This window comes from Hemitrygon akajei, chromosome 20, assembly GCF_048418815.1.
Source record: "Hemitrygon akajei chromosome 20, sHemAka1.3, whole genome shotgun sequence".
In the NCBI taxonomy this organism is placed as follows: Eukaryota; Metazoa; Chordata; class Chondrichthyes; order Myliobatiformes; family Dasyatidae; genus Hemitrygon; species Hemitrygon akajei.
Window position 1 is genome coordinate 57622418 of NC_133143.1, and position 18705 is coordinate 57641122.

The 18705-nt window shown below is 42.5% G+C and overlaps 1 protein-coding gene across 1 annotated transcript in view; it reads left to right on the top strand.

Annotated features, from left to right (window-relative positions):
• adamts16 (ADAM metallopeptidase with thrombospondin type 1 motif, 16) overlaps positions 1–18705 on the top strand; it is a 194209-nt gene that overhangs the window by 77144 nt on the left and 98360 nt on the right. The window contains exons 4-8 of the mRNA XM_073024361.1: positions 1079–1364; positions 11841–12040; positions 15500–15583; positions 16893–17052; positions 18451–18556. Coding sequence (XP_072880462.1) covers positions 1079–1364; positions 11841–12040; positions 15500–15583; positions 16893–17052; positions 18451–18556 — 836 coding nt within the window. The remainder of the gene's footprint in view (positions 1–1078; positions 1365–11840; positions 12041–15499; positions 15584–16892; positions 17053–18450; positions 18557–18705) is intronic.

Genomic DNA, 18705 nt, shown 5'->3' on the forward strand with positions numbered 1-18705 from the left:
GTGGCTTGCCATTGGTGGTGTTACACCTGCAGGCTAGCGGAGGGGAAAAGCTCCTTACACGTTCTGTGGTGGAGACATCTCTCTAGCCTGCCACCAGAAGGAGATTACTAAATTTGGGGGAAATTAGAATTGATTAATGTATTGGTCTTACTAACAATGGTCATGACTTATGAATAAATAAAATACTGTTGGGTGATCACTATGATATTAAATTTAATTCTTAGCAATGGAATGCCACATAAGTTACAATTAAGTCACTGAATAGATTCATCCGGATAATGAGCAGGTTGTAGCGATGTACTACATACAGAGCTAGAGACGACATGCAGTCGGTAAGTCGTTTCGAGACTAGTTTATTCAAACTTTGCGGCGCTGGCATTTAATCCCCACGCCCGCCCTCTCCGGGCGGAAATGACGTCAGAGGTGTATTACCAAAGTCTCTCCCCGCACGCTGGCTATTTGTGAGCCGGTTCGCCTGCGCAGAAAGTGGGTCGCCACAAGGTTAAAAAAAAAACTTGGCTAAATTGTCCTTGATGTCACTTGCTTAAACCATGCAATACATTTATACTATGAGTAAGATACCATTTATTCAGAGACACAGCATGGTAACAGGTCCTTCTGGCCCAATGGCCCGTGCCAATTACACCCATGTGACCAAATAACTTAAGAACCTATACATTAAACAAGATTCCTCTTGAGTATGTTGTTGACTTTCGAAAGCTGACCCAAGTCATAGTTTACACTTATTTTGTACTTCTCGAAGTTTTAAATTGAGGGTAGTACAAACATGGAATGAGCTGACAGCAGAAGTGGTAGATACAGTTTCAGTTGTGTCATTCGTGACAAGTTTGGAAAGTTACGTAGATGAGAGGGGTATGGAGGGCTATCGTCCTGGTACAGCCTGATTGCACGAGGCAGAAGACCAGATCAGCATGGACTAGATGGGCCAAAGGTCCTCTTTCTGTGCTGTCGTGTTCTATGACAAATCTGTCTTCATCCAAGAGGGGTATTCACATTTCATTTTTGTCAGGCATCAAATTTTCATTGCATGTTTTAATTTCTGTTTCTCCCTTTCTAGTCAGGCTTGATAAGGACTGAAGAAGCAGATTACTTTTTGACACCTCTACCTCAGCACCTTGCACTTAAGCACAATTACACTGCACCCAAGGGGCACCAGCCGCATGTCCTGTACAAGAGATCTGCAGAGCCCAAACTGCCTGTTCTTGATAATGAGGTATCCATGCACCAGAGGCTGAAGGGGGTTGAACAAGATGGTCATAAACACCAGCATCAACATCGGCTCCGTAATGACTACAAGCATGGACAACTTCAAAAGCAGCATTACTGCGGAAGACGCAAGAAATGTATGTAAGGGAATTATTTCATCTTCTCAATTCTGCTATCTGAATGTTTTAACTAAGTGAGTCAGTACTGGTGATTTCTTTGAAATAATTTGGAAAATTTCATAAGCTAAATAGCAAACCATGAAACAAATTTGTGCTTGTCAGCTTGTTTTGCTCTCAACCCCGGTGTAATTTTAAAAATATGTGTAACCAGCCTTTCAGTTGTATTGTTCTCATTGTTTTTCTGGATTGCTTGAGTATTGTTCACGTGCAGTATGCAAACAGGCCTTTCAGCCTCACTCATCTTTCCCTACCACGATGCCCATCCATGCCTGTCCCAGTGCCCATGCTTGACCCAGATCCCTAAACCATTCCCTTTCCATGTACCTATCCAAATATCTTCAGATTTTGTTCTTGTGACTGCCTCAACCACAGCTTGATCAGTAAATGGACCACTCGCTCTGTGAAAAAAGAAGCCCATCAGATCCTTTTAAATCCTTCACATTTCACCCTAAACTTTTGCCCTCTAGTTCTTGATTCCCTCAACTCTGGGGAAAAAGACTCATGATTTTATACATTCCAAAAGATCACACCTCAGTCTCCTATACTCTAAGAATAACTCCCTCGGCTGCTCAGCCTCTCCTTATAACCCGGTGCCACATTCTCAGAAATCTTCTCTGCACTCATTCTAATTTAATAGGGCCTTGTGGTCATTACTACTCTGCAACTCGTGCTCTCAGCCCTGAAGAAGGATCTCGGCACAAGACATCGACTATTCATTTCCACAGATGCTGCCTGACCGGCTGAGTTCTTCCGGCATTTTGTGTGTGTTTTCTATAGCAGAGTGACCAAGATTGAAGTCAAAATTCTAGTGTCTTGTACAACTGCAGCATAACATCCCAACTTCTGTACTCGAAGTTACAGACCTGACTGATGAAGGTCAATTTGCCAAAAGCCACTTTCCCCATTCCACCTAGCTATGAAGCTACTTTCAGGGAACCGTGTATTGGCATTCCTAGGTATCCCTCTTCTAGAGTATTCCCTATGAAGCTACCATCCTCTGTGAAAGTCCTCCCCAGGTTTAACTTCCCCAACTACAAACAGTTAAACCCCAATTAAAACTTGCACTAAACAGAATTAAACTCCATTTGCCATTCCTCGGCCCACTTACTCAGCTAATGAAGATCCTATAATTCTTGATAACCTTCTTCCCTGTCTATGATACCACTTATTTTAGTGTCATCTGCATACTTACTAACCATGACTTGCACATATTCATCCAGATTGTTGATATACAGTACTATGCAAAAGTCCTGGGCAGATCTATATAGCTAGGGTACCGAAGATTTTTGCACAGCACTGTATTTGTCAATGTGGAACAGAGAGCGAGTTTGTAACTCTGGTGGGTGCAAAGGATGGCGAGGGTGAAGCACAGCGGGTGGGATGTGGGATAGGCGGCAGAGAAGGAGTGCCAGGGGCGGGACGTGGTGCAGGTACAGACACACCCGTCCCTGAGACACCAGACGAGGTCATTTGATTGCAAACAATTGGTTTATTGATCATTACAGAATGTCTCCCTGGTGCTTCTTGTTCCCACCTATCTCCCTTCCCCTTTTTCCAACCACGATTCCCCTCTCCCTGACCCCTAACCACTCCCGGTCCACAATAGGCACCCATATCAGAATCAGGTTTATCATCACTCACAGATGTCATGACATTTGTCTTTTTTTTTTGTTTACGGCAGCAGTACAGTGCAATATATAAAATTACTGTGCAAAAGCCATAGGCAGCCTAGCTATATACTATATCTATGTGCATAAGATTTTTGCACAGAACTGTAGATGACAAACAACAATGGGCTGAGCACTGAGGCACACCACAAGTTGCAGGCTTCCAATCCAAAAATCAAGCTGCCACCATCACCCAGCTTCAGCTCCATTTAGTATCCAGTTAGCCCGCTCTTTGGGATCCCACGTGATCTAACTTTCCATAGGAGCCTACCAAGAGGAACCTTATCAAAGGCCTCGCAGAAGTCCAAAGAGACCACATCTACCACACTTCCCTTGTTAACTCTCTTGGTGGTAACTTCTTCAAAAACTCAGATTGGAGAGACGTAATCTCCCACGCACAAAGCCATGCTGCCTATCCCTTGTCTTTCCAAATGTAGGTACACCTTATCCCTCAGAATCACCTCCATTAATTTGTCGACCACAGCGGTCCCCAGGTTTTTCTTTGCAGCCTGTCTTAAATAGAAGTACAGCATTAGTCTTCCTCCAGTCCTCTGGCACTTCACGCATCACTAATGATGATGCAAGTATGTCAGCCAGGGCTGCCTCAGTTTTTTTTCTAGTTTCCTTCAATGATCTTGGATATACCTGAAGAGACCACGGAGAATTATCTACCGCTATACAGTTATCTGGGGTGTGTCAGGAATGGACAGGAGGAGGAGTATAGGAAACTGATACAGGACTTTGTGATATGGTGCAACTCAAACTACCTGCGTCTCAATATCACCAAGACCAAGGAGATGGTGGTGGACTTTAGGAGATCTAGGCCTCGTATGGAGCCAGTGATCATTAATGGAGAATGTGTGGAGCAGGTTAAGACCTACAAGTATCTGGGAGTACAGTTAGACGAGAAGCTAGACTGGACTGCCAACACAGATGCCTTGTGCAGGAAGGCACAGAGTCGACTGTACTTCCTTAGAAGGTTGGCGTCATTCAATGTCTGTAGTGAGATGCTGAAGATGTTCTATAGGTCAAAGAACTTTTTAAAAGCTATTATTAATGCTTTTTGAGATAGTGATTTAGATGCATATCATATTTTTTACTGAGTTAAGTATTGTATGTAATTAGTTTTGCTACAACAAGTGTATGGGACATTGGAAAAAAGTTGAATTTCCCCATGGGGATGAATAAAGTATCTATCTATCTATCTCCAGCGCCTCCTCTGTCAGGGGTACCCAGTCCAGGGTCACACACGGACACTCATAGACAGACAGACTGACATACACTCAGACAAGCAGACTCATGTGCAGACAGAGAGACACACTTCCTTTAACCTATTCTTCTGAAGTTTTCAGACTAGTGGCAATTTAGAGTTGCTAATTAACTTTCCAACTCCCTCCCTCCAGGGTATTTAAGGAGGTGGCTCTGGAAATCGTGGAGCATTGGTAAACATTTTCCAGTGTTCTATAGATTCAGGATCAGTTCCTGGGGATTGGAGGGTAGCTAATGTTATCCCACTTTTTAAGAAAGGAGGGAGAGAGAAAACAGGGAATTATAGACCAGTTAGCCTGACATCAGTGGTGGGGAAGATGCTGGAACCAATTATAAAAGATGAAATAGCGGCACATTTCCTTAGCAGTAACAGGATTAGTCCGAGTCAGCACGGATCTATGAAGGGGAAATCATGCTTGACTAATCTTCTGGAATTTTTTGAGGATGTAACTATGAAAATGGACAAGGGAGAGTCTGTGGATGTAGTATACCTGGACTTTCAGAAAGCCTTTGATAAGGTCCCAAATAGGAGATTAGTGGGCAAAATTAAAGCACGTGTTATTGGAGGTAGGGTACTGACATGGATAGAAAATTGGTTGGCAGACAGGAAATAAAGAGTAGGAATTAACGGATCCCTTTCAGAATGGTAGGCAGTGACTAGTGGGGTACCACAAGACTCGGTGCTGGGACTGCAGCTATTTACAATCTACATTAATGATTTAGATGAAGGGATTAAAAATAACATTAGCAAATTTACAGATGACACAAAGCTGGGTGGCAGTGTGAAATGTGAGGAGGATATTAGGAGAATGCAGGGTGACTTGGACAGGTTGGGTGAGTGGGCAGATGCATGGCAGATGCAGTTTAATGTGGATAAATGTGAGGTTATCCACTTCGGTAGTAAGAACAGGAAGGCAGATTACTATGTGAATGGTGTCAAGTTAGGAAAAGGGGAAGTACAATTAGATCTAGGTTTCCTTATTCATCAGTCACTGAAAGTAAGTATGCAGGTACAGCAGGCAATGAAGAAAGCTAATGGCATGTTGGCCTTCATAACAAGGGGAGTTGAGTATTGGAGCAACGAGGTCCTTCTGCAGTTGTATAAGGCCCTGGTGAGACCACACCTGGAGTATTGTGTTCAGTTTTGGTCTCCAAATTTGAGGAAGGACATTCTTGCTATTGAGGGAGTGCAGCGTAGGTTCACGAGGTTAATTCCCGGGGTGGTGGGTCATATGTTGAAAGATTGGAGCGAATGGGCTTGTATACACTGGAATTTAGAAGGATGAGAGGGGATCTGATTGAAACATATAAGATTATTAAGGGATTGGACATGCTAGAGGCAGGGAAAATGTTCCCGATATTGGGGGAGTCCAGAACCAGAGACCACAGTTTAAGAATAAGGGGTAGGCCATTTAGAACAGAGTTGAGGAAAGACTTTTTCACCCAGAGAGTTGTGGATCTATGGAATGCTCTGCCTCAGAAGGCAGTGGAGGCCAATTCTCTGGATGCTTTCAAGAAAGAGTTAGATAGAGCTCTTAAAGATAGCGGAGTCAAGGGATATGGGGAGAGGGCAGGAATGGGGTACTGATTGTGGATGATCAGCCATGATCACAGTGAATGGCGGTGCTGGCTAGAAGAGCCGAATGGCCTACTCCTGCAACTATTGTCTATTGTCCTGTTTGGGGATGTAGGAGGAATCAGAAGCATCTAGATGAAATGCCCGTAGATCCAGGGAAAACATGCAAACACCACACAATCAGTATGGGATGTAATGCCCCCACCCTCCCAATCCACCATAGCTGGTCCATATTGACAAACTAATCAGATGCATTAAAAAGACCAGGTAACATTGGAAACACATTGGTTTAATGTAGTTATCAGCTAAGGATGATTGAGGGGTTAGTACTGATTTGAATGCTAGGCTGAATGTATGGCCCAATCCAAAATCCATCTTCTAAAATGCAATTGGTTTTGTTGTCCTATGGAGGGTTATTATTTCAGGTTTCACTCTCGCAGTTGCTGGAACTTAATTCCCATTTTATTTTTGTAAGAAAACTCAATTTTGTTATTCATTCAATGTTTCCATACAAAATACCATTGTATATTCCTTGCTGGTGGAACACAGCAGGCCAGGCAGCATCTGAAGGAAGAAGCACAGTCGACGTTTCGGGCCGAGACCCTTCGTCAGGACTAACTGAAAGAAAAGATAGAGATCATTCAAATCTCTTACTATCTTTCCTTTCAGTCAGTCCTGGCGAAGGGTCTCGGCCCAAAACGTCGACTGTGCTTCTTCCTATAGAGGCTGCCTGGCCTGCTGAGTTCCACCAGCATTTTGTGTGTGTTGCTTGAATTTCCAGCATCTGCAGATTGTGCCTGGTTTGGAGAACAAGTCATATGAAGCAAGGTTAGCACAGCTGGGACTTTACTCTTTGGAGCGTAGAAGAATGAGAGGGGAATTGATAGAGGTCTACAAGATTATGAGAGGCATAGATAGGGTGGATAGTCAGTACCTGTTTCCCAGGGCACCAATAACAAACACCAGAGGGCATATGTACAAGATTAAGGGAGGGAAGTTTAGGGGAGACATCAGGGGTAAGGTTTTTACACAGAGGCTTGTGAGTGCCTGGGATGACTTGCCAGGGATGGTGGTGGAGGCTAAAACATTAGGGGTATTTAAGAGCCTCTTGGACAGGCACATGGATGAAAGAAAAATGGAAGGTTATGGGGTAGTGTGGGTTTAGTACTTTTTTTAAGGATTATATGGGTCGGCACAACATGGAGGGCTGAAGGGCCTGTACGGTGCTGTAGTGTTCTATGGTTCTATGGTTCTATTTCTTCGTGATTGTATATTCCTTTGTTGTTTGTCTGAAATGTGAAGACGACCTCCTGGACATTATTATTGTCAGTACAGTACTTAGTTCCTTACAAGCCTAAGTCAAATGACACTCGCTTGACCAGCATTGCTTAGCTATGTATGTCATCATCAGTGTGCGACTGGTGTTGTAGCTGAACTGTCCTGTTTGACTCCTTTGTTTAGGAGCGTTGCCCACACAATTTATTTCAGTATGAGAGTAGCAAAATGAAAAGGATGCAAGCAGCCATATAAGGGTGGAGTGGGTGAACAAGCAACTACACAAAGCAAGCTAAGAGACACAGAAATAAAGGGAAATAATTTTTGAATAATACAACATTGAATTCTCTTTATGCTGAATTTCAAAAGGATCTGTTTTTAATGTATAAAAAAACACGAAATGCTGGCAGAACTCAGCAGGCTAGACAGCATATGGAGCCAGTGATCATTAATGGAGAATGTGTGGAGCAGGTTAAGACCTACAAGTATCTGGGAGTACAGTTAGACAAGAAGCTAGACTGGACTGCCAACACAGATGCCTCGTGCAGGAAGGCACAGAGTCGACTGTACTTCCTAAGAAGGTTGGCGTCATTCAATGTCTGTAGTGAGATGCTGAAGATGTTCTATAGGTCAGTTGTGGAGAGCGCCCTCTTCTTTGTGGTGGCGTGTTGGGGAGGAAGCATTAAGAAGAGGGACGCCTCACGTCTTAATAAGCTGGTAAGGAAGGCGGGCTCTGTCGTGGGCAAAGTACTGGAGAGTTTAACATCGGTAGCTGAGCGAAGGGCGCTGAGTAGGCTACGGTCAATTTTGGATAACTCTGAACATCCTCTACATAGCACCATCCAGAGACAGAGAAGCAGGTTCAGTGACAGGTTACTATCGATGCAATGCTCCTCAGACAGGATGAAGAGGTCAATACTCCCCAATGCCATTAGGCTTTACAATTCTACCGCCAGGACTTAAGAACTTTTTAAAAGCTATTATTAATGCTTTTTGAGATAATGATTTAGATGCATATCATATTTTTTACTGAGTTAAGTATTGTATGTAATTAGTTTTGCTACAACAAGTGTATGGGACATTGGAAAAAAGTTGAATTTCCCCATGGGGATGAATAAAGTATCTATCTATCTATCTATCTATCTATCTATGGGAGGAGGTAATAATGACGTTTCAGGCCGAAACCCTTCATCAGGAGTGAAGTAACATGGGATGGTCAAGGGGAGGATAAGAAGTGGAGGGAGGGATAAAGTAGAGAGCTGGGAAGTGATAGGCTGGAGGGAAATGGGCTAGGGGGAAGGTGGAGAATTATGGGAAATAAAAGAGAAAGAAAGGTAGGGCTGGGGGGAGAGATTATAGTGAGGGGGGGGAAAGAGAGAGAAAGAGAACCAGACTAAAATAATAGATAGGGATGGGGGTAAGGGTGGGGGGCAGGGGTATCAACAGAGGTCTGTGAGTTGGATGTTCATGCAGGCAGGAAGAAGGGTACCTAGGCAGGAGATAAGGTATTGCTCCATCGACCTGCGTGTGGCCTCATCTTGACGGTAGAGGAGGCCATGGACAGACATGTCAGAGTGGGAGTCGTCTGTGGAATTGAAGTGTGTGGCCACAGGGAGATCCCGCCATAATTTCCCATAATTCTCCACCTTCCCCCTAGCCCATTTCCTTCCAGCCTATCACTTCCCAGCTCTGTACTTTATCCCTCTCCCCACTTCTTATCCCCCCTCGACCATCCCATGTTACTTCACTCCTGATGAAGGGTTTCAGCCCAAAACATCGTTATTACCTGCTCCCATAGATGCTGTCTGGCCTGCTGAGTTCTGCCAGCATTTCATGTTTTTTTATTTATTTCCAGCATCTGCAGATTCACTCGTGTTACCTTTGTTTTTAATGTATAATTAGTTTATCTTCTGATTGGTATGCTAGATAGTTGAATTATAAATTCATGATAATAAGAATAAAACTTTAAATGTATAGAAAGGCAGCCTTGATAAAATGCCAACATTTCTGTCTTGCGATGAGACAAAATTTGAAACCATCCCTACATAATAAATTGGCTTAATTTAAGTTGAAAACTGGATTATAAGCAAACCGTGACGGCATATGGATTCCGATTTTCAACCTTGGTAATTACAATATATTACACTTCACATTACTCATTATATATTGTTAATTCCGCAGGTTCGGAACCAGAATCAAGTTTAGTATCACTGATAAAAGGCATGAAATTTGTGGTTTTGCAGCAGCATCACAGTGCAATACGTAAAAGTACTATAAATAATAAATAATTTAAATAAGCAGTGAGAGAGTGTTCATGGGTTTGTGCATTGTCTGTTCAGAAATCTGCTGGCAGAAGGGAAGAAGCTTTTCCTAAAATATTGAGTGTGCGTCTTCTGGCTCCTTTACCCCTCTCTGACGGCAGCAATGACAAGAGAGCATGTCTCGTGTTTCTTTTATACTATTAAATGAAGAAAAAAGGGAAAGATAGTGAACTCAAGATAAGAATAACGGAGAGTACCTCTGCAGACATAGAGTCAAAGAGCACTAAGCACAGAAATAGGCCCTTTGGCCCATCTAGTCTATGCCAATCTGGTTGTCTGCCTAGACCCATTTAGCTGCACCGGGACCTTATCACTCCAAAGCCCTCCCATCCATGTACCTATGCAAACTTCTCTTCAGAGTTACAGCTGAACCTGCAGCTACCACTTCTGCTGTCAGCTTGTTCCACACTCAAACATTCAGTGACTCAAAGTGCATTTATAATGAAAGTGTGCATGCAGAATGCATCTCTGAGGGTCATTCCCCTGCAGGCACGAAACAAAGAAACACCATGAAACCCATTCAAAGAAAACAGCAAACACCCAACACGCCAAAAAAAACACACATCAACCAAACAGTGAAAAGGAGCAAATAACACAGAAAATATTTAACTTCAGAATGCAGAGTCCTTGGAATGGTCTAGGTCACGGCCCACAAAAATCAAACATTTCCTCTTTTCCATAGATCCTGCCTGGCCTGCTGAGTTCCTCCAGCATTTCTGTGGGCATTGCAGTTTAATTTAGCGCTGTGTTGATTGTTGACTGGAGGCCGCAGAGCAAGGCGTCCCGATCAAAATTGCGCAAAATAGAAATTTTCAAAAAAGAGTAACCAGAGGCACATGTAACATGAACGGCAGAGTCCTCTAAAAATCGTGTCCAGTACACAAGCCGCACCGATCAAACCTTGCCCAAGACCCTCGACTCCTGTACCTTCCTCCGGCTGCAGCAAGTGAGAGGGAGAAGCTCCTCCCTCTGAGTTAAAAACTTTCCCCTCATATTTCCCCTTAAATCTGTGACCTCTACTCTCACCCAAGGGGAAACAGCCCCCATGCATTCACTTATTGGTGAAATGATCTATAGGAGGAAGAGGGAGAATATTTGACAGACATATAAGTGCTTAAGACAAAAGGCGTGTAGTAAGAAATCATGAAAAATTAACATTCAGATTTCAAGTAAATTGTTAATGATGAATCTGGACTGCAATGTAAAGTTAGTGGTGGTGAAGGATTTACTCTCCGGTCTGTCGATTTTCATGCAGTCACCATATTTTCAAAGGGCTCTCTGTTTATTCAGGAAAAGCTTCAGGGAATATCATTCTCATTGTTTTATCTACCTGTAATCTGAAGCATTTTATGTGTCTATTCAAAGCAATGGTAAAGTTAAAAACAAGTATATGGTGTACATTAGTTTTCAATATGCATTTGGCATTTTTAATACCATGGCATTACACAATGTTTGACACATCTCATCTTAGTCATGAGATCTGGAATTTCTTCCCCAGGCCCCTCCAATCATTCTTTTGTCTAATTTAACTCTCTCCAATTCTTACCTCTGTTGTTTTTTCCACCTATCCTCCCAATTCTCCCTCTATCTCCCCATCTTTCTCTTGTTCCCCCCCCCCACCCGTCCTCTCCCTCTCCCTGTCTCTCTCCCTCCCTCCCTGTCTCTCTCCCCCTCACCCATCCTCTCCCTCTCCCTGTCTCTCTCCCTCCCTCCTCGTCTCTCTCCCACCCTCACCCATCCTCTCCCTCTCCCCTCCCCTCCCCTCCCTCTCCCTGTCTCTCTCCCTCCCTCCCCGTCTCTCTCCCTCCCTCTCCCTGTCTCTCTCCCTCCCTCCCCGTCTCTCTCCCTCTCCCCTCCCTCTCCCCGTCTCTCTCCCTCCCTCCCTTGCTTTCTTGCTCCCTTTCTCTCTCATCTCTCTTATCCCCTCTTATCTCCCTCCCCTATCTGAGCACAGTAGTTCATACCGATGATATACAAAGAGCTACAATATGTTTAAAGAAGAGTTTGAGAGTTTTTTTTAAATTAGTAAGGGGATTGAAGGTTGCAGGGCAATGCAGCAGAATGGGTTGAGGGGGAAAATAAATTAGGCAGGATTGAATGGTAGAACAGACTCGTTGAGCTGAATGGCTTAATTCTGCTCCTGTTATTTATGGTTTTACTATCAACAGATTCTGCACATTTGGTGTTCTTGATCTTAATTAAATTTTATTTCAGCATGGAAGCCGAAAGAGAGTGCTGAATAACACACACTCGCTACACAGAGAATACTATTTCAAGTCGTCTTGTGTGCAATTTATTAGTAACACTGTAACTTCTCTTTCTGCAGATATGCCCAAGCCTCCGGGAGCAGATATGTATATTTTACCAGATGAGTATGTAAGCTTGCCGAGAAACAAACGTTCCTTGTTTAAAATGCGTAAAAATCAGAAGCTCAATGTGGAAACACTGGTTGTGGTCGACAAGAAAATGATTGAGAACCACGGCAATGAAAATATCACCACTTATGTCTTAACTATACTAAACATGGTAAGGCTGAAGGCACTTTTATTAACTTCAACCGTTAACATGCTTGTAAGTTGAGTTGGGGCAGTTTTCTTCTTCACCACCCAGATACTAAAGCGATAAAGTTAATTGCCTGCTTATTGTGGAACTTCTGTGATTTTCATCCCATCAAAATTTGGAACAAGTTGGTCAAGGGTTTTATAATCAGCTATGAAAATCAGCTATGTCTGTCTGTAAAACTTACTGCCCAAGTTTTTATTCCGTCTGGGTAGCCTGCAACCTGATGGCGTGAATATTGATTTCTGTTCCAGTAAAATATTTTTCCCTCAACCTCCCCTCATCTTCTATTCTCCATTCTGGCCTTTTACCTCTCCTCACCTGCCTATCACCTCACTCTAGGTCCCCTCCTCCTTCCCTTTCTCCCATGGTCCTCTCTCCTCTCCTATCAGATTACTTTCTTTCCAGCTTTTTATCTTTCCTACCCACCTGGCTTCACCAGTCACCTTATAGCTATCCTCCTCCCCCCCCCCCATCTTTTCATTCTGGCATCTTCCCCCTCCCATTTCAGTCCTGACGAAGGGTCCCAGCCCGAAGCATCAACTGTTTATTAATTTCCACGGATGCTGCCTGACCTGCTGAGTTCTTTGCATTGCCAGTATCTGCAGAACTCCCCGTGTTTATGGTTTTCCCAAGTACCAGCACTTAGACCTGAACAATTTCAAACCAAGATGTGTGCAAAGAGTTTGTCGGGGCTTACTCTTAGTACCTGATATATATTTACATCAAACTTGAATTGCCTGACACCAAGCCATTGTTGTACAATATCAGATTTTTCTCTCTAATTCATATCAAAACAAATACAGCTTAGCATCACATCTGCACACGGTACAGTTCACTACAGTTGTTAAAGAAGCAAATTCTTCAAGAGAGTTTGGTGGATGATTGAAGAAAGTAACAGTGAAAAAGGCCCAATGGGCGAGTATAATCTTGGATTATTCTAAATGGCTCAGGAGGAGAAAAACATTATGTAGCAGCCAGTAGGATGTTTCTACAGCATAGTTTAACAGACTAATCATGTTCTATTTCCCGTTATTATGGAAAAAGGTATATACAAGTCACTTTCAAATATTGAGCAACACACATAAAATGCTGGAGGAACTCAGCAGGTCAAGCAGCATCTATGGAGGGGAAGAAACAGTGGCCCCTTTGGGCCAAGACTCTTTGGACTGGAAAGGAGGAGGGATTAAACTGGAATCAGAATGTAGATATGGGGGGTGGGGGGGGGAAGAGTACAAGCTGGAAGGTAATGGGTGAAGCCGGATGAGGGCTTTCAGATATTTTCTAAAGATCACATTTTTCTAGGACTTTCTTATTCTTTTTTAGCTTTCCCCAACAGAACAATAATGTATATTCCCTATTTCTAATATCTCTTATTTACAAAAGTGGATCCTTTAAGATTCCAACTGTACATTGTGAAATCACATTACACTAGAAGCTGCGATCCATTTCCAAAGCATTTTTCTTATTGATAAATAATTGCTGGTTAATCCTGGGATATTCAAAACTTTTTGCCTTTATTTCGCTTACCTATATCAGCTAATATTCTAACCTGTGATTGACATACAAACCCTATTCCAATCATGTAATGCATAATCGGGGTTGACATTGATTCAGGCACTGGGCAACACTAAAAAGGTCAGGGTGTTGAGGGGTGAGGCGAGGGACGAGCCGTTTCAGCTCGCTGTTCCGCAATATTTACTCGGCTCTGCGCTGAACTATGGGTCTCGGGCTCTGCTCGTGGACTTCAGTTCAGAACGCTTTTTTCTTGCTGTTACTGTTTGCATGATTTGTTTTTTTCTTTTCTCTGCACATTGGGGTGTTTGGCAGTCTTCTTTTGTGGATTCGTTTGGGCTTCTTTGTTTCGTGGCTGCCTGCAAGGAGTCGAGTCTCCAGATTTTGATAATAAGTGTACTTCAAACTTTTGAACTTTGCCCCCTTCAGTACTGCCAAATTGCTCTTTTTGTCTGAGGTTACTTTTATTGAAAGCTTTAAGACTATAACACCATATACCATAAGATGTAGGAGCAGAAGTAGGCCATTTGGCCCATCGAGTCTGCTCTGCCATTCAATCATGGCTGATCCTTTTCCCCCTCCTCAGCCCCACTCCCCGGCCTTCTCCCCGTTTTAATCCAACGCCTCATTGGAATAGTTGAATGTTACAGTTCTAAAGTTCAAAGACGCAGAAGTAATTCTGAGATCCAGGCTCTTTTGTTTTTTCACTTAACTACCAGATTATCTGCTTGTGTCGACAATGCCAAGAGCAAAATAACTGCTGAGTTTATCCCTGAGAAAATGGTCATTGTTGTTTAGAATCATATATTGTTTGAAACATGACTGTAATTACAGACCCATGTAGCAGAACCATCAACCTTTAGGATTATAACTGTGTACATTTTTATATGTGAAGGATTTATTTGTCTGCCTCAGTGAATAATCTTAAAGGTTTTAGCACGCTTAAGTACATTTTGTACAACCAACCATGTATCCAGTATAATGACCTTTTGCAAAATTACCTAAGCTACATACTTTAAAGATTTGATCAAACATTTCAACACTTAAACAGCAGACATTCAAAACAAAAAGCAGAGTGTCTGCAGTTGTGACAGCAACTACAGTTCTTCAGTGACTAAAGGTGTGTTGTTGTCAGGCAAACCCTTTAATGATGAGAAAGTCACATCAAACAGTTCACTTCTCGTGTCTGACGTGGAATGAAAATGTGTGATGCTGTAACTAAAAACCTCGGTGTAATGCATGTTGAGGTGCAGTTTTAGTTGGAATGTTTATACGGTCTTTCAAGTATTGGCCAAAACAAATTCCTTATCACAATAAAAGGTGGCAATCAACCTTATGGAAGGAGGCCACCTTCACTTCAGCTTCAGAAATGTGGCATGTTTTTTTAAACTGTTGATTCAACAACAGTTTTAATTCGTTCCTGGGAGGGAACACAGCGTAGGGTTGCTCTGCTTCTGGAGAGGGAGGGGGCAGGTTGGGTAAAAAAGCCCCTCTATAATTGTGGTTGTGTACCACCTGAGAGGGCCACATGAGTGACAGCCAGGCGACTGATGTGTAGGAATGTAATGGAACAGTATGGAAAGTATTGACTATGACTGTAAAAAATGAAAAGGTTCACAGTTTATACTTGTACATTTTTTTAACTTGCAAATAAAGTTTATTTTGAAAATGTTATAAAAAAATTGAATCACACTTGAGTGCACTGTATTTGGTGATTGGCATAACTAGCTCTCATAGGCATAGATACATATCCTTCAGCCTACCATCTCCATAGTGCCAATCAAATGCCCGTCTATATTATTCACATACAACAGAGGTGAAAAATATTTTTCGTTTTTTGGTGCTCATCGTAGAAGAGTACATTATCTTGCAGACAGCGGCATAAACCTGATTTTTTTTTGCCCCATAAAGGTGTCCACCCTGTTCAAAGATGGCACAATAGGAGGCAACATAAATATTGTGATAGTTGGGATGGTCCTTCTGGAAGAAGATCAGGTATCCATTTCAAATTCAGTAATATAATATGAAAGTTTATTTGCATGTTGACAATTAATTCATGCAAGTGTGATGATTTACAGGTTCAATAAGCTCCAATTTCCATTCCTTTTAATCACTCTAACAGTGCTTTCAATCCAAGGTCCGGAATCTTGTAACTATGCACTATAGTCATGATGTTACAGTGTGTATATCACTGGAAAAGCATTAAGATTTTGGGATCCAGAAACATGAGCTTAAATCCCATGATGGAAGCTGAAGAAATTAAATCTAAGAATTTGAATAAATCTGAAATTAAGTAGGTGGTATCGTTGGTGGTTGTAACCGGATCAGGAGGGTCCATCAGAAAATGAAATTTGCTATTCAATAGGTTCAGAATCAGGTTTAATATCACCAGCATATGTCGTGAAATTTGTTGACTTTGTCACAGCAGTACAATGTGATATATAATAATACAGTTTTAAAAAACCTGTGAATTATAGTAAGTGTGTACATAATATATGTATTTATATGGTAAATTAAATACAGTAGGTAGTGCAACAATAGAAATAAAAAATGTAGTGTTCATTGGTTCAAAGCCCATTCAGAAATTGGATGGCATAGGTATTGCCCTATTCTTACATGGGCTGACCAATATGTGACCACAGACCCTCGAGAGAGATTGATTCTTAACGGTCTCCTTAGTTCGTGTTAAGGAAAGATAATAAAGCATAGCCATTTCTGCCCATGCCTTGTAAGTAGATTTTTTAAAAAGCACTTTGATACTCTTTTGTAAAAGTCAAATAAAATTAAATATGCGCCTGTCGTCCTGCGTGCATTGCTTACTTGAAGATAGTTGCAACTTCCATTAGAAATTCAGACAAGGCCAGTTTGTATAGTTCAGCATTGATCACAAAATCAAAACTCAGCATTTACGGGACACAAAATGCTAAAGGAACTCAACAGGTCAGGCAGCATCTAGGGAGAAGAATATATAGTTGACGTTCTGAGCCGAGATAGATCATCAGAGTCCTGACAAAGGTCCTTGGCACGAAACGTCGACTGTTAGTACCTCGCCACAGACGCAGCCTGATTTGCTGAGTTCATCCAGCATTTTGTGCACATTACTCTGGATTTCTGACATCTGCAGAATCTCTGAACTCCGAGGAATTCAATAAACATTAAAAGATTGTTCAGAGAAATTGCTGTCTTCATCACAGTACACTTGACACATCACAATTTCAGTAGTTAAATAGGAAAAGATGTGGCAGGCCGGCCTGTGATCTCCTTTGAACTCACATATTTTCTGCTTTGCCTTTTTCTTCCACAGCCAGGTCTTTCAATAAATCATCATGCCGACCGCACTCTGAACAGTTTCTGTCAGTGGCAGTCGGGATTGGTGAGCAAGGACGGTAGTCGCCATGATCACGCCATCCTGCTGACAGGCCTCGACATCTGTTCGTGGAAAAATGAACCTTGCGATACTTTAGGTGAAATTAACTAATTTTGAAATATACATGAAAAAAAAATAGCATGAGAAGTTTTTATATGAAACATTTGCAGAGGTTGTCAGCCAAACGGGATAAAAAGGTGAATTTATTTCAAAAGAAATCAGTCAGTTATTGTATTACGTTATGAACCAAGAGCTTTTTTTGTCATCCCACTGATGCACCATCAATAACTCACGCTGAGACTTAGGAAGTGAGATATCGGCTTTTATTGACTGGAAGAATAAACAGCACTACATCCTGGGGAAAATGAGGGAGAGCAGCAGCCCACAGTCGCCTTTATACAGGGGTCTGTGGGAGGAGCCACAGGAGCAGTCAGCAGGGTCTGTGGGAGGAGCCACAGGAGCAGTCAGACAGGTATATCTAGTTCACCACACCCACGGTAGCAGGAAGTAAATAAACAACAAATCTTTAATGGTCGAGGATTAAAAAGCGGAAGTCTTTTCTGAGTATTTGGACCATAATTCAGATATAGGAACTATTGTGGCCCATTGAGTCTGCTCCACTATTTCATCACTATCTACTTCCCTCTCCCAGTGTCCCTTCATGCCCTGAGTAATCAAGAATCTATCGACCTCTGCCTTAAATATACCCAGCGACTTGGCCCCACAGCCTGTGGCAATGAATTCCACAGATTCACTGCTCTCTGAGGAGTGAGAAATTCCTCATCTCTGTTCTGAAAGGATATCCCTCTATTCTGAGGCTGTGTCCTCTGGTCTTAGGCTGCCCCACCATAGGAAACATCCTCTCCACATCCACTCTGAGGCCTTTCAGCAGTCGATAGGTTTCAATGCCATCCCCCGTTGTTCTTCGGAATTCCAGTGAGTACAGGCCCAGAGCCATCAAAACCTCCTCATATGATAATCCTTCCCTGATGCACCATCAATAACTCTCCGAGACATGAGGCGAGATATCGGCTTTTATTGACTGGAAGAAAGAACAAGCAGCAATTGACCACCATGCTACATCCTGGAGACTGAGGGCAGGGCTCGGGCCTCAATCGCCTTTATACCGGGGTCTGTGGGAGGAGCCACAGGAGCAGTCAGCAGGGGGGCGTGTCCAGACAGGTATATGTAGTTCACCACATTTCCATAAGATATAGGAGCAGAATTAGGCCATTTGACCCATTGAGTCTGATCCTTTATTTTTCAAGCCCAGAATCATTTTCTGTGAATCTCCTTTGAACACTGTCCAACGTTAGCTCATCTTTTCTTAGATAAGGGGCCCAAAACTGTTCACAGTACCCCAAGTGAGGCCTCATCGTTACATCCTTGCTTTTCATAATCTGGTTCTCTCAAAAGTGAAATTATCTTTCAAAATGGCTTCTAGTCTTGTATTCAAATCCGACTGCCTCACGGTTGTGGTTGTTTCACTCCATAGGATTCGCACCTATCAGTGGGATGTGCAGCAAGTATCGGAGTTGTACTATCAATGAAGACACGGGATTGGGGCTGGCATTTACAATCGCTCACGAGTCTGGACACAAGTAAGTTCACCATCACATCTTTCAATAGCTTTTGATTCTGCATTTGAAGTTACCAGACATCTCTGGTATGCAAGATATAAGTGTCATCCATTTAAAAATATATTTCCAAGATCAGTCCTTTTCAGTTATCTGGTTAATATGTTGTATTC